At 41.0% G+C, this 17,261-nt stretch overlaps 1 protein-coding gene across 1 annotated transcript; it reads left to right on the top strand.

Annotated features, from left to right (window-relative positions):
* Positions 1-1,274: 1,274 nt before the first annotated feature.
* LOC310988517 (uncharacterized protein) lies at positions 1,275-13,085 on the top strand (the record flags this gene model as incomplete). Its single annotated transcript, XM_083975155.1, has 4 exons — positions 1,275-1,742; positions 6,268-6,432; positions 9,478-9,602; positions 11,249-13,085. 4 exons carry the CDS (start codon positions 1,275-1,277, stop codon positions 13,083-13,085), a joined length of 2,595 nt encoding a protein of 864 aa, XP_083831281.1.
* Between the last annotated feature and the right edge of the window lie 4,176 nt (positions 13,086-17,261).

Consider the following 17,261-nt stretch of genomic DNA (forward strand, 5'->3'; position numbering starts at 1 on the left):
TGAGAATGAACTCTTTGAAACCAGCTGCACTGATGTGCTGCTTTTAGGGGTTAGGGTTTCCTTCTTTGACAAACACAGCTTGTGTCCAATAGGATTTTGGAAAAAAAATAAAGAAAAAGAAAAATGAGCAGACCTGAAAGTAACGAGTACTTTTCAGCCTTCCTAGAAATTAACTCGAGTAAAAGTTTTCATTGTGTTATGTTTTTTATTTTGTTTTCCTTTTCTCTCACTTTTTAAAGCAGAAGCAAGCGGAATATTTGTGTTAATATAAGTCTTAAATAGTTGTATCTTCCGACAGCAATCACTTATATAGAGTGTTTGGTCTGAAACACGGGTCTGTCAGTCACTCTGCTCTGCTGTAAGCCGAGGAGAAAACTTTCCTTGTATCCTACAACCTTTATCCAATGAGGAGAGAGAACGGCATAAAGGGGCGGTCCTCTCTGTGTGTGCAGCCGAGGGATGCGCGTGAATGTGGTGACGTAGGGACGAGGGCGGGGACTGCTAACTCCATCGGCTGACAAGAAGTTAGCCAAAACCACCGGATCGCTTACTTCTGCTTTAATTTATATAAATTGAAAAATGTGTTGGTAAATTATGACTAATTTGATTGTGATTCATTATTTCTGACTTTCTGGTTGCCAAAAAAAAAAAATTAAAGCAAAAAAAAAAAAAAAAAAAAAAGTTGAGTAAAAGTAAGAATATTTGTCTTGGATATTCAAGTACTAAGAGTAATAAGTACCAAAGAAATCTAATAATACTCAAGTTAAGTACAAATCCTCTGGATCTCAGGTAAATTCTCTCCGTTACTGTCCACCACCACTGGCAGCAGCTATGAAACACAAGTATTCAAACTGTAAACAAAGCCCAGGTGAGCTCAGGTGGGCGGGGCTTAAGTTGCTGCAGGCAGGTTCAACAGGCTTATTCATTTCTACACAGAAGAGTTCATAGCTCAACACACACACACACACACATCGGAGCTGCTGTAGGTTGGTGGTGCAACAGGCGGGAGAAGATGATCAGAGAGCCATGAAGTGAGTCCGATCGATCACTCTCTTCTATCACTTCCTGCAGCTGCCTGGGATTATTGATCATCAGTGACCCACATGTCATCTTTTATTTACCTTCCTTTGGGGAATCACACTGGACTAACAGGTTTTCACTTTTTCTTTCTTTAGTCTTCTTTACATATGTAAACTGCTGGTTTCCAGTGTCGCGTCACACTGCTGAAAGGTGGAGAGGTGGATGAGAGGACAAGAAGTCTGAGATCTGATATTATGGCGTCCAACCTGTCCCTGGTGTCCTCGCTGAGGGACGAGGAGAAGGTGTTTTACGTGCAGCCTCACTACAAGGAGTCGTACCGCCTGGCCATCTACGCGCTGCTCCGCGGGGGCAAGGAGGCCTACGAGGAGTTCCTGCAGGCCGAGCAGATCGGACACCTGCTGTCCGAGGAGGAAGTCCTCTTCGTGCTGGACAACGCGGAGCTGCCGGAGGAGCAGGAGGACGGAGGAGGAGAAGAAGCAGCAGCAGAGGCGAGAAGGGCGGTGGAGGATGGAGACCCCCACCGAGCCTCCACCTACTTCCCCTCCGAGTCGGACGAGGAGGTTCCTGAGCTGGACATGGGCTGGCCCGAGGTGATGCTGCAGGACACCGACACCAGCATCAGCCTGCTGTTCCACCCGCCGCGCCAGAGCATGCCCAGCATCAAGGAGGTCATCCGCAAGCAGATCCAGGAGGCCAGACAGGTGAGGCTACTGGACAGGTGTAGGGCAGACAGGGGTTCAGTTTAACAACTTAATTAATCCCACCAAGGGCAATTGATTTGAACAGCTTGCATACTAAAATACAGAGACACAAGTGCATACAATAAAAATAGATAAGGTAGAATAAAAGTAAAAGAGATAAAATGACATGGAATATAGTGGAATCAAGGATCAGTAAGGCAAGGCAAGGCAAGGCAACTTTATTTATATAGCCTAGCGCATTTCATACCAAGGCAACTCAATGTGCTTTACATAAAGACAAAACATTAAAAAAAAAAGAAGCATAAGACAGAATAAAAACAAACAAAACACTAAAAACAGAGTTAAAAGCAAGAGCAAATAAAAGTAAAAGAAAAGAAAATAGATAAAGTTTTAAGCACGTGAAAAGAGAAATGATTTAACCTGGATTTAAAAGTGCTCACAGTTGGGGCTGATTTCAGTTCTGCTGGTAGTTTGTTCCACTTGTGTGCAGCATCACAGCTAAATGCTGCTTCACCATGTAAATAGAATGAATAAATAGAAGGTGCTACTAATATTGACTAATAAGATATTAAAAACTGTACATGGGTAAAAAAAAAAGAATAAAAACATCTTGGCAGTGCCTGCTGACTCCGCCCCCTAAAATTCTGGCGAAACCAAAAAGAGGAGGGGCCACGCCTTCAATTATGCAGAACGTAGTTGATATATGAGCCATAGAAACCAAAACAGTTTTTGTTTCAGGCTGTAAATGTGTTTAAAGGCATAGTTCAACATTTTGGAAAATTGGCCCAATTGCCATAATCCCTATAGTCCTAGCAGTAGGTTCGTTACCTTTAATTGTCGGTGCAAGGACAGAAACCAAGAAATCCCATTAGCTTCTGTAGCGTAGCTCTGAGCAGCTCGCGGCTCTGCTCCGCCGTTCTAAAATTAGCTTGCACCGACAATTAAAGGTAACGAACCTACTGCTATGGCTATAGGGATTATGGCAATGGGCCGATTTGCCAAAATGTTGAACTATCCCTTTAAACATCTGGCTGCACCTGAACGCACCACTTGCTACTGCTGGTTCTGATAAAAACCATCAGCTCTGAAACACCAGGCTGGTTCTGAACTGATGGATCATGAAGTGTCTGAACATAACAACATGCTAATTAGCGCCAGTGTGGAAGTAGCATGGATGAAGTATTTAATAAAGCTAATGATTCATAGTGTGTAATTGTTATAAAGTATATAGTTTTTGTTGGGTTTTAGTTGTTTCATGGAGTTTAAACATTTTATAAAGTTAAAAAAAGGATTGTAGCCTAGTTGAAGTTAGATTTTAGTTTATTTTAAAGTTGTGGCCCGGGTGGTTTCTGGTAAAGTGGATGTAGACGTGATCTTGTACTTGTACTGTTTTACACTGATGAGTAAGATTGTTCCAGTCAATTAAAACATGCAGGAACACATCAGTGTTGGATCACACACTGTAGTTTGTAGCGTTAGATACACTTTGTCTCTAGGAGCTCGGCAGCAGCAGCAGCAGCAGCCGCAGCAGCAGCGTGTTTGAACACGGCCTCCTGCTCTGTCCTACGGCGCCTCATACTGACACTGACACTTATAATGGAGGGAGGGTTTAGTTTTCACCTCTTTAATGTATAAATTATCCTTTATAAGTAAATTACATCGAAGCAGAAAGAGAGTTCGGAGTGTATTTAAAGTCTCAAGAGGAAAAAGCACTTCACAAAAACATATAAGTTTATGTAATGAGTCTCGGTTTTCAAAGTAAATATCTAATTATTGTCAAATGAGGTTTAAGAAACAGACAAGATCCCCTGCTAATGTCCATTCAGGGGCTTTTATTTTGTCGGTCTCTCCTGGTTTCCTGTCATTGCTCTATTGCAGAGGTGTCAAACTCATTTTAGTTCAGGGGCCAAATTAAGTGCAATTTGATCTCAAGTGGGTCAGACTGGTAAAATAATAGCATAATATCCTAATAAAAACTCTAAACTTTTATCTTTGTTTTAGTGCAAAGAAGCACATTATTAAGATGTTTACATTAAAGAACTATCCTATTACAAAATATATTACGACCAAAACCTGAAATTTCTTGAGAATAATACATGCAATTTCAACAACATAATGCCTCTTCTGTCTTCTATGTAATTTTTACATCTGGTAAATTCAATCACAACGATGATATAACAACACTGTATTCATAAAAGTGCATCATCATCACTGCTCAGCATCTCTTTACCTTAAGAATAATAATTAAAAACTGTGGTTAACGGCTACCAGTGAACATTCAATGAAACTTTATTGCACAACAGGTTTTGGAAACAGAACTACAAACAGTAAAAGTGAAGTAATGAGAACGTCGTTTCAGCGACTGCAGCTGCTGCAGGAAGAATCTGAACACCCGAGGCAACTCCTCAGTCGGTCGGTCGTTAGTCTCCTTCATGAGAATCAGAGACTCAACAGGAGGTTTCTACACAACTTGACATTTAAAGAACAGACACACACACACACACACACACACACACACACACACACACACACACACACACACACACACACACACACACAGGAACGTGCCAGCTTTGAAAAGTGAGCACAGTGTCCCACTTACAGATCCATGACATTAAAGCTGCCAACGTGCCCCAACCAGCTCCACGATCGGCTCCACACGCCGATCAGATTGAGCTTAGACATTCACAGCAGGGCGTATGCGTGTGTGTGTGTCTTTGTGTGTGTCTTTGTGTGTGTGTGTGTGTGTTGGACTTCCACCCTCTACATGCCCTGACGATAGAGCAGCCTCCCTGTCGAGCTCACTGTGACGGAGCTGAAGCTGAATCAGATCGAACTCGGTCCGATCTTCATGCACGTGCCCCGTCCTGTTAGTGACTCATTCATAAAAATGTGCATCAGTCCCGTGCATGTTTGGATGTTGTGGTGTTAATTCACATCAAGACTTTTAATCACACAGAGAAAGAGACTCGCCTGAACTTCATCACCATCACATCATAGTTTGAGCAAGTAAAACTTTATTTTACTGTTAAACTGTCTGGATGTTAAAAACCCCAGATGTGTTAAAACATAGTAAAGTATAAGTTAAAATAAGATAAGATTCAAGATACTTTATTGTCATTGCACTGATAAAACAACAATCCATACATATAGCAGCATGTATGAAATAAATAATGTGATGTTTTGTTGCTTAGTGCCAAAAACCTTAAAATAGTCATAGACGTTGTTGTGGAAATGACAATAAACGTATCTATCTATCTATCTATCTATCTATCTATCTATCTATCTATCTATCTATCTATCTATCTATCTATCTATCTATCTATCTATCTATCTATCTATCTATCTATCTATCTATCTAATAATAAATAAATAATACTTATCAGGAGAAGAAAAAAGTTAAGTTAAGATTAGATAAGATAAACTTCATTCGTCTCGTGCCGGGGAAATGCACAGTGTTGCAGCAGCCAAAGGAAGATAGAGCACAAGTAATAATAATAAATGCAGCAATAAAGTTAAAAATAAATAGATAAATTGTACAGAATATGTCCAGTCCAGTAAGGCAAGTCAAGGCAAGGCAAGGCAATTTTATTTGTATAGCCCGTTTTTACAAACAGTTTGTCTCAAAGGGCTTCACATGGCATCATAACAACATCCTCTGTCCTTAGACCCTCACATCGACTGAGGAAAAACTCCATGGAAACCCTTTTAACAGGGAAAAATCGGAGAAACCTCAGGGTGAGCAACAGAGGAGGGATCCCTGACCCAGGACGGACAGACGTGCAATAGATGTTGTTACAGACAAGAAACAGTTTACAGTTTGTCACAGAATGTGCGAAAGTAGTAGTAGTGAGCACTGAGCAGTGACAAAATATAAAAGAAATTATGTTATGGGTTAAGAAGAACTGATAATGAATAAATGACAAACCTAAAAAAGAAAAAAATACATTAAGGCTTAAAGCTGCTCTCCAGACAAATTATTGTGTTCACAATCGTGTTCACTTTTACTTTTTCACTTATAGAAATGTTATACATGCCATAATGAACATATACAGTATGTGTCTTCCATGACCCAGAAGATTATCACATATGTAACATCTTCTGACGACAAGTTTATATACATACACACATACTATATGGTCTACTCACAGTTAAATGTGTTTATGTAAGAATATTGTAAATAATATTTACCGGTTTTTAATGTAAAATTCTATGTTGATGTGTATTAATATTACATACGTTTATTTAAAAACATACATTTTTCATTAGTCTCAGACATTTGGCTCCTATATATATGATCAATATGAATCAATATACTGTATACTGACAGGGTTATATAGACATTTGTCAGTATATGAAACATACATACAGTACGTGCTTCATATATAACATACACGTATTTTACAGTGTACATATTTGATGTTTTTATCAATAATTTAAATGATTATATATTAGAATTAATAACATGTTTAACTTAGATTTTCTTAACATTAATGTACTGTATATATTATCCACGTGTCTCCAGGTTATCGCCATAGCGATGGACGTCTTCACCGACGTGGACATCTTCAAGGAGGTGATCGGGGCGACGCTGCGCGGCGTGGTGGTCTACATCCTGCTGGACGACGCCCAGGTCGGCAGCTTCCTGACGATGACGCACAGAGTCGGTATCAACATCCAGGACTTCAAGGTGAGAGAGACGCTCCGGCTCTGCATTGCATTATGGGATGGCACCTCGGGTGATGTCAGTGGTGTGGAGAGCACAGAGAGCGTGGATGAAGTGCACGAGCTGCAGAGCTGAAGGTTTTGGTTTTATCATCATGTGTCTCTCTTCACATCGATACGATCAATCAATCTGTGACTGCAGTAAAAACATATGACAATTCACTTATTTTAAAGGGATAGTTCCCCCAAAATTCAAATTTCACTCATTATCTACTCACCCTCATGTCGAATAAGGGCTGGGAGAAGTTTCAGAGTCCTCCGTGCCTTCTCTGAGTTACAGGGGGTCTCAGCGTAGCAGTATTTGTCCATATAATGGTTGTGAATGGTGCTCACTTTTCTTCGTCCAAAAAGACACACCAAAAAACATCCAAATACCTCCATAGTGCTCGTATGTAACGTCCCTCTTGTATTGAAGCCCCGACATGAGAAATTATTCCGAAAAAAATTAAATAAGTCTATGTTTTAAGCTCGTTTGTAGCGGAAGCTCCCAGTGTCTCGGTTCACAGCTCTGCCTGTGTCAGTGCAAATCTCTCGTGATTTGCACTGACCGGCGGAACAATTTCTCATGTCGGGGCTTCAGTACAAGAGGGACATTACAGACGAGCACTATGGAGGTATTTGGATGTTTTTTGGTGTGTCTTTTTGGACGAAGAAAAGTTGGTATCCATTCACAACCATTATATGGACAAATACTGCTGCACGGAGCCCCCCGTAACTCAGAAAAGGCACGGAGGACTCTGAAAATTTGAATTTTGGGTGAGCTATCCCTTTAAATCATCAAACGCTTCCCATGAGTTCAAATCAAATTATGAAAACTATGAAACTGAAACTGCTGCGTTTGCCTCTGGTACATTCTGTCTCCATCATCGTGACTCCACCCCGTCACCTCTTACATCCAACTCTTTAAAGGTCAGACTCGTTTCTGCAGCAGACAGCATCGGTGTGTTCGCCTGACACTGATGCATAGCTACATAATTAGCCTGTATTCAAAGATAATGAGTTATTCTAAAAATAAATTACCTTATTATTTATTCTTATTATCATCCTTACTTATTTTGTCATTCATCCGTCTATCTTATTCTTTTATTCGTTAGTATTGTCTATTGTCTATCTATTACACTCCCTTGTGCCCTGTATTGTTCACTATGTTTTTTTTTTAATTTTTTTGAGGAATTGAATAAAATTTTGATCAAAAAAAGAAAAAGATAATGAGTTATTCTAAAAAAAAAAATGCAGGAGTAGGATGATTTATCTAAAGGTATGAATGAAAACATTTCCTGTCACTCTCTACTGTACGTGTTTTTATTTCCTCACAACAAAAAAAGTGCAAGTCAAAGAGGATCAACAGTCGGATCAACACAGAAACACATTTACTCTCTGAATTCACAACAAAATTATCCTTTTTGGACATTTCCTGTCATTTTGAAAAGAATAAACCAAAAGACGCAGCAGATCTGCAGCCTCAGCATTCATCAACGTCTTCCCCGCAGCCGCCGGAGAAGTTTTGCCTGTGGCCTGACCTTTCGAAAGTTGGCAGGAACATTTACTGGATTAAGTTTGACATTTTCTCCACACCCTGATGGAAACGATGCCGTTTACCCCGTTTTTTGCGTGGCAGCCGCAGTGGAAGTGCGGCTGCCGGATTTTCCTGTTGAGCAGCATCAAGGACGACGTTTCAACAGGTCGAACGACAGCTCTTCAGCTAAATGACGGCTTTTCAAGAGCTCTCTGCAAATTGCTTAGCCAGTAGCCACATCAAAAAATACCTCAGAGAAATTGGTGAACAGGTTTGATCTTGTTGAGTGTTACAGTACAAAAGGGTTGTGTGCTTTTGTGTGTGTGTGTGTTAAAGATGTAAGCCTGTAAAGGAAAGAGAGAGAAAAAAATGTTCTTTTTTCCTAATTAATTTCTGTAATTACTTGGTTTGTGATTTACTTTTTTGGTTTACACGTGTGACTCTGTTGATCCATCATCATCAGTTAAAATTGAAATACTGATGTGTTTGTGGCAGTAAAAGATGAAGAGGACAGTGACTCATTGGGTTAATAAAGAAGTTAGGCCAAATTGATGAATTAATGAATATTTATTTTGATAAAAAATCAGGGGACAATACCTATTAATAGACACTTTCGTGTAAATACGCAGGATTATAGCAATCAGCTAATTTCCATCCTTTGTCCCTAGGCAGGTTGATGTTAACATTGTAATTAATAAGACAGAGATATACTAGCAGTAGAAAAGTAAATAAATAAATAAAAAAGTACAATAACAATAAAAGTGACAGATAGACAGACAATGAATCTTGTTACTCATGACAGACCAAGAATAAAGTGGCCATTGAATATTAAAGTGCAATCAAATGAATCAGTTTCTGTTGAAAACTTCTGTTGGTCATATATATATATACAGTATGTATATGTACTATATATATATATACTATATATATAGTATTATTTATGTCATAGATATTAAATATCCACATACTGACAGGCTTTGCAATGTATGCATATCATATGTTATTAAATATAAGCACAAAAATTAAAACAAATATGTTATATGCATATATGTTCAAATGTATGACATTCATTTATTTGGTTCAATTATCCATCAGGTTTTATACACTGCTCAAAAAAATAAAGGGAACACTTAAACAACACATCTTAGATATCAATTAATGAAATATTGCAGTTTAAAGTCGTTATTCAATATATAGTAGAGTGTGTTGAGAACAAAATAACATAAAAATGATCAATGTAAATCAAAATTATCATCCCAGGTTGATTTCACACGGGTGTGATATACTTGGAGTTACAATGTGTTGTTTAAGTGTTCCCTTTATTTTTTTGAGCAGTGTATATTATTCTTACCTGTGTACACTTGTATACATATGTTTTCATTTAACATGCATATATGTCATATATAGAAATTCAATATAATGTACATACTGTATATTATAGATGGGCTATACAGTATATAACTTGGTGACTCTTTTTATTTGTTTCCCCATCAGAACATTCGAGTGCGGACGGTGCAGGGGCAGCAGTACCAGTGTCAGTCTGGGGCAAAGTTTCATGGAGGTCTGGAGCAGAAGTTCATTCTGGTGGACTGTCAAACCGTTCTGTACGGCACTTATAGGTAAGTCTGAGCGAATCTTCTGAATCAGCTGTGCACACGTTAAATCTCAGAAACCTTCCTCAATGATATAAATATACAATATGCAAAAGAGAGCAATAAGAATAGTGAACAAAGCAGGTTATTATGATCACACCAATGCAATGTTCATAAAATCACAGACACTGAAATTTTGGGATCTAGTAGAATTCAGAACTGCACAAATTCTGTATATAGCACATCATAAATTACTACCTGGCCATATACAAAAAAAACTTTAGTGATAGAGAAGGGGGATACGATCTAAGAGGGAGATGCAATTTTAAACAACCAATTGTTCACACTACTCTGAAAAGCATGTGTGTATCTGTCTGTGGGGTGAAGCTGTGGAACAAGTTAACTGATGAGATCAAAAAAAAGTAAAAAAAAATCTGGTGCAATTTAAAAAATAAGTTAAAAATGTTAATTTTGGAAAGATACAGTCTTGAAGGTGGGGAATGATTTAAATGTAGGTACAGTAGGAATGATTTGACAAATGTTAAATGTCTATTTTTTGCTTGGTATTTGCTGAGTATGTACATGTAGGTGTGCGTATACATGTATGGGTGTAGATGGCATGTATGCTTGTTTGTTTATGTAAAGGTACTGTATATACATATACTTACATGTATGGTGTAAAGGGTCCATGCCTATGTTCCCACAGCCTTATGTTCCCACAGCCCTATGTTCCCACAGTTCTAAGATTTTTCTCAAAATTAGGCCCTATGTTCCCACTGGACTCTCTCTACCTATCTGGACTTTATCTATCTGGCCTGTCTAGCCTCTACCGGGTCTTTTCACTAAACTTAACCAACTCTTTTCTTCATTGCCTAAACCCAACCAATGGTGGGACCAAAGGGCTGTGGGAACATAGGGCCTAATTTTCAGTGACAGCAAAAGTTAGAAATGTGGGAACATAGGAATGACCCCGTAAAGGTTAGGGCATCTATAAGCTTGTAGCTTCAGCCCTGACCCTTTCGATCAGCCATGCAGCCCTGCTTTTAGAGGGATGTGTAACTGTTTTTTTGTGGTTCTATTTACTTATTTTTTGCTGATCGAAATAAACTCAAACTCAAACTCAAACTCAATGATTGGATTGGTCTTTGCTGGATTTCGTCAGGGTTCTTACGGATCCTTAAAAAGTCTTAAAAGGCATTGAATTCATTAATCTAAAAACAAGGCCTTAATTGGCATTAAAATGTCTTAAATCAATTTTTCAAAGGTCTTAAAAATGTTAACATTTGGTAAGTGGTATTTTATGATTATAATTAGTCTCAAATCTCAAAATAATTGGTAACATTCTGACATAGAGAAGTTAGTGGCGGCCGTCAACGCTAAATTTCTTACCGCCACCAGCTCCCAAATCTGTTTTTTTTTTTCCCACAATCATTCATGTAGCAGTCACTTTACCTTGGACCACATAGGAAAGGGGGTAAAATTGTCCCTATAACTCTATGTAATAGATGTGGTGACGTTTCTTTTGTTTTTTTTGCATTTGTGTTTATTGTGAAGTCGGTCTTAAATTTCATTTCAAGTGGCATTAAAAACGTCTTAAAAAGTCTTAAATTTAACTTGGCTTAAGCTGTAGGAACCCTGTTCTTTGTTGACCGTGCCTTCGTGTTGTTTTTCAGCTACACCTGGACGTACGAGAAGATCAACACCAGCATGGTGTTGGTGGTCACCGGGCAGCTGGCGGGCTCCTACGACGAGGAGTTTCGGAGGCTCTACGGCCGCTCCATCGTTCCCGTCGCTCTGTGCGCGGAGAACCCGACCAACCACTACGTGCCGGACAGTTTGGGCTACAACAGCGACTACGCCAGCCAACACTCCCTTCACCAGATCCACATGAAGCCCACGGTGATGCACGGCATGCGAAGCGCTCAGGACAACTGGTATAACAACAACGCGCCCAAGCTGACGAGGGGCTACAGCGTGGCGGACAGGCTGCACCAGCTCCACTCGCCCGACGTAGGGAACCTGGTCCGGGGCCAGAGTTACGCCGGGGACTTGCAGAAGTTGCACCCCATGACTCGGCTGAGGATGGGCACCAAGGACGTTAGGGCTCAGAAGCAGCATCTGCACCAGAGTCACAGTCGCTACGGCACGGACCAGAGTCTCTTACCGTTCAACTCCGAGTCGTCGCTCAACCGCTGGAAGATCGACACGTACCTCAACGAGAGCGTTATGCATCTAGATAGGACCTTTGACGTCACGTCCCCCATTACGTCCCCGTTCAACAGTCAAACGGGCCTGAACGAGCAAGTGCACAGCCGGTCCCGGGACATTAAGTCCAGGATGGAGGAGATGCGGCAGAGGAGGCTCAGTCTGCAGGACTATAACCTCCGGCAGAGCCAAGAGTCTTTGAGGTCGATTTACAATCCTCTGGAAAGATCCACGTTAATGTCTTCAAACAGAAGTCTGGAAACGAGGCAGAGCCTGACAGATTTACAGACGAATGTCCAAAATGGATATAACGTCGTGGACTCCATGGTGGCCCATCAGAAAGTCGGCGAGTCGCACAAGGACGGCTTCAAAAGAGAGACAATGCAGACGTACGGCAGACACGAACCTCACGCTGCCGCAAACCCGGTCGCGAAACAGACCGATCCGTCCGTCAAGCACTCGCATTTGCACGCCAGCAACCTCAGCATCCACCACCTGAGAGCGATGGAGTCTTTGACGGAGGTCGCCGAGGACAGAGAAGGTTCAAACAGTCGGATCAACAGCTTGCACTCGGGTGCCCATAGCAATCGAGTCAATGAACTCGCTCCCAAGGAGAAATCGAACCTAGCCTTAGCTACGAATTTGCAGCAGCAGGACCAAATCAGAGGAAGTCACATCTCTGTCAACAGCTCAGAGTCGGCTGCTTCTGGAGGAACAGAGAAATCGGCGTCCAGTGCGGCGGATAGTGCACGAGAGGAATCGTCGTCGCTCTATAGGAAGAATTCCATTAAAAAGAAAATGCAGGCATTCCTTTCATCCGATGAGAAGAAAGCATCCAAAAAAGAGGATAAGGATAAGTCTATACAGAGAAAGAGCTCACTCAGATCACAGAACCAGCCCTTCGGGGCGGACCATTCGACACCGGCACCTGCTGCAGAACCAACAAGGTCCCTGAGCTCAGAACTGGAGAGCGAGAAGCATAAATCTCCCTTCATGAGATTATCTCCTCTCCGTTCGAGCAGAAAGAAAACACCGGCGGAGGAGGATCAAGGGTCAAAGACCACCACCGCCGTGGAAACCCCAGCCCCAGCCCCAGCCCCAGCCCCAGCCCCAGCAGCAGCGCCGCCCCCCAGGAGGAAAGCCTACAGCCGGTTCGAGTATCTGCTCAGCAATGAGAACATCCCCATGGCTACGGAGAAAGACAGAGGCAGCTCCACTCCAACGCAACAGACAAGTAGCAATGACAACAAACTGGGACGACTGATGCAGCGAGTGGTTGGAAACATCCGGAGCAAGATGTCGTAGTTTGTGACAGAAGAAACTCAATAACTGTGGCAGGGCCGGCCCTAGGATTTTGGTGGTCCCTAAACAAAATTTTTGTTTGTGGCCCTGCACACCAAATCACTGGTTAAAACTGAATACAGACATGTTTGTGCCCTCTGAGGTTTGAGGCCATTTTCTCGACTTTTACATATTTTCTTAAAGCAGAAGTAAGCGATCCGGTCGTTTTGGCTAATGCTGCGTTCCAGGCAGGCTTTTGAAACCGTAAGTTACAGCTTCAAGTCACGACTTACGACTTTGTAGCGTTCCAGGCAACCCACAACTCGCGTTTCTCCGACCTGTTTTACCTGTGAAAGTCACTATAACGGCCACTCGTAACTTCCGACCCGTGAACTCGTACCAGATCGAACTGGTACAACTTCACAGGTCGGAAAAACACGAGTTACGGGTTGCCCTGAACGCACCATAACTTCTTGTCAGCCGATGGAGTTAGCAGCCCCCGCCCTCGTCATGGATCTATTGGTCCTCGTCCCTACGTCACCACATTCAGGCGCATCCCTTGGCTGCACACACAGCCCTTCATGCCGTTCTCTCTCCTCATTGGATAAAAACTGTAGGATACGATAAATGTTTTCTCCTCGGCTCAGAGCAGAGCAGAGTGACAGACCCGTGTTTCAGTCCAAACACTGTATGTAAGTGATTGCTGTCGGAAGATATAACTATTTAAGACTTATATTAACACAAAAATATCGCTTACTTCTGCTTTAAATTTATCTTTTTAAGATACTTGCAGATGTAACAATACTCAAGTGTTTTATGTCTAAATATTAGAACCTCCGCTGTAAGCACACTGAGGCCAGTTTGTCCTAGAACACTGTATAAAGAAATAATTTAGGCCAAATGCTGGAAATTTGAGGTCTGCTTTTTGAAAAAATTCAAATCCCTTGTGAAAACACTCCTTCAGTCATGAGGATGAACTGTCTTGGTGCTTGAAATAGGATATTAACACAGTAATATATAAGTGTAGAAAACAAGTCTAAAATGAAATTTTGTAAGATTACTTTTTGAGCACAAATGTTGTCATTCTGCCATTCTATTTTCACCAAATGTCTCAAATGTGAGATAAAAGAAGCTGAATATTGACTTCAAATTACATATAAAGCTCATAGCGTGCACATGCAGACCTCAGGATGTTTAAATGACTTGAATGAACCCCGGTACCTTTCTGATCATGTGGCCCCCCACCTAACGGCTGTGGCCCTAAACAACCGCATAGAGTGTTTATGCCCGCGGCCGGCCCTGAACTGTGGACAAAGAGGTGAGGGGTCCAGAAGAAGTCGAGATACTGTATAGGAAGGAAGCGTGGACGACTGCCATGTTCAGGAATGAAGGCAAAGTTAGTGTTCGGCCCTTTTTGTTGTTTTATTTGTTAGTTTATTTTGGCTCCAGCCACAACCACACCTCAGACTGGATGAGGTCACGTGTGCAATGTGCTGCTTTGTTCTCCTGATGTTCTCCGCAACACAAAGATGTATGTATCCGGTGTCCGACACCGGAGAAGTGTTTGCACGACCATGAGTCAGATTTCTACAAGGAAGCAGAGTTAATGTGAAAACACCAAAGCCTTTGTCTTCATGTTGAACAGGTTCCTGTCTGGTGATAACTTTTGGTTTACTTATTGCCAACTGTCCAATGATCCGACCAAAGCCAGTAGTCGTAGTGTGTCCTGTTCAGCCTGTCCCTGTTATAACTCTGTTATAACTCTATTAAAGGGATAGTTCACCCAAAATTCAAATTTCACTCATTATCTACTCACCCTCATGTCGACTAAGGGCTGTGAGAAGTTTCAGAGTCCTCCGTGGCTTCTCTGAGTTACAGGGGGTCTCAGCGTAGCAGTATTTGTCCATATAATGGTTGTGAATGGTGTTCACTTTTCTTCGTCCAAAAAGACACACCAAAAAACATCCAAATACCTCCATAGTGCTCGTCTGTAATGTCCCTCTTGTATTGAAGCCCTGACATGAGAAATTGTTCCGCCGGCGTGATTTGCACTGACACAGGAAGAGCAGTGAACTGAGACACTGGGAGCTTCCGCTACAAACAAGCTTAAAATATAGACTTATTTCTTTTTTTTCGGAACAGTTTCTCATGTCGGGGCTTCAATACAAGAGGGACATTACAGACGAGCACTATGGAGGTATTTGGATGTTTTTTGGTGTGTCTTTATGGACGAAGAAAGTTGGTATCCATTGACAATTTTTTAAAATAGTGAGTCTCCACACCAGATAGTTGGACCAGTCCCAGCCTGGTCAGATGTGTACATGAACTGATGAAGCCTCTTGGATGAGAGGTGAAACATCTTCCTAGACAAATAACTAAGTCCAGTTGCTTTCGATTTAACCTCCTTTGAAATACTATGACCTGGGCAAATGAGAATATGCACCGGCCTATCCATTGACAACCATTATATGGACAAATACTGCTGCGCGGACCCCCCCCCCCCGTAACTCCGAGAAGGCACGGAGGACTCTGACAATTCTCCCAGCTCTTAGTCGACATGAGGATGAGTAGATAATGAGTGAAATTTGAATTTTGGGTGAACTTTCCCTTTAAAACACATCATCACAGAGCCTCTTTGTGACATCTTCCTTCATCATAATCATTACTGTACCTTCGTTACACATCCCACTGCTGTAAATACACACTGGTCTAACTAATTTGGGTTAATCCACAACTGTAAATAGTCCCACACTAATGCATTGCTTCCTCCTGTTTGAGTAGCTAATGTTTGTTTTAAAAAAGCACTCAGTGGCTCTGGGAAACCACAGAGCTATATAATACGTACTTACTTCCTCATCAGAGGTTAACTGCTTGTCTGTTGTTTGTGAGACTGGAGATTGGACATTTACTGTATTGCATCATCCACAGTGAACATACCACTTGTATATGTTCATGTGTGACGCACACGGCTGTGAAACACTGCAGCCACAACGATAAATCAATCAACAGGAACTACTTTCCACAGAAGAAATAGTTCCTCTGAGTCTCTTATGACTTCTGGAAAGAGATTCTGCTGGTGCCTGTTTAAAATGTACATTTCCAATGCATGTAGCAGCACCTGCAAATTTCCATTCAAACCCCATTGTGTTGGCAAAGCAGCAGAACTGACAGGAACAGACACCTCGGCATGAATCATTCATCAGTATATGTTCTATACGTTAACACAATGACAAATCTACTGTAACTACCTGCCAGGAGATGTGTGGTTTTTTGCAGTGAGGAGTAGGAATTCAGTCTTGACTTGACCATGCACTGTCTGTATGTCCATTTAGTATCTATTTTTGAGCTTTTAATCTTAATTCATTATCTTTTCCGGCAGATGGAGTTGTCATGTGATTGTAGATTGTTTAAGTGTTTAATATTTGGCACAACTTGGGTCTTTGTGAGAACATGAAACTCTAGACTAGAGCTGGCAGTGCATTGACCTTGAATTGAGAGATATTTCTCTGTGTGAGATTAAACTCATTGAACTCATTTCATGTTGTAAATTTGTGTTAATAGTTTTTAGTTGTTGCCTGTAGTGATGTAAAAATGTGGACTGCAACATCAGCATTTGTTTACATTTTATATACACTGTAAATATACAATCTGAAAAACAGTCGTGATTATTAAAGATGCTCGATCACATGCAGGATCTCACGTGTGTCGTCGTTTTTGTGAGAAGTCAGAGAAGATAAAATCAAAGCTCTTTGTTAAATTGCAGTCAGTGAAACAAGCCTCAAAGTTGGTCGAGACATCAGCGCCCCCAAGAGGCTGCTTTGTTTACTACACACCAGGAAACTGATGAATGAGCTCAAAATGGAGAGAGAACTGTTTTCTCCTCCAGCATCACTTAGTTTTATGTTTTAAGATATTGAATAAATATAGATAATAAACTAAAAGTAAAACAAAAGTTTTGTACTTCAAAGTAATGATAAAAAACAGACACAAAAACAAAATAGCACGACACCACTTTGCAAATTGAGGGTTTGTTTATACCTTTATTTTCATATGACTCTGAAAAATATCTACAATCTGTATGATAATAATAAATTATCAACATAATATATAAAATAAACAGCTTTATATTCAAGCAGGTGTTTCGCATGCTTTTTTTTATTCATACGGCAGGAGCATCCTGTGATGAAACGAGGAGGATTT

This window comes from Trachurus trachurus (assembly GCF_905171665.1).
Source record: "Trachurus trachurus genome assembly, chromosome: 1".
Classification (NCBI taxonomy): domain Eukaryota; kingdom Metazoa; phylum Chordata; class Actinopteri; order Carangiformes; family Carangidae; genus Trachurus; species Trachurus trachurus.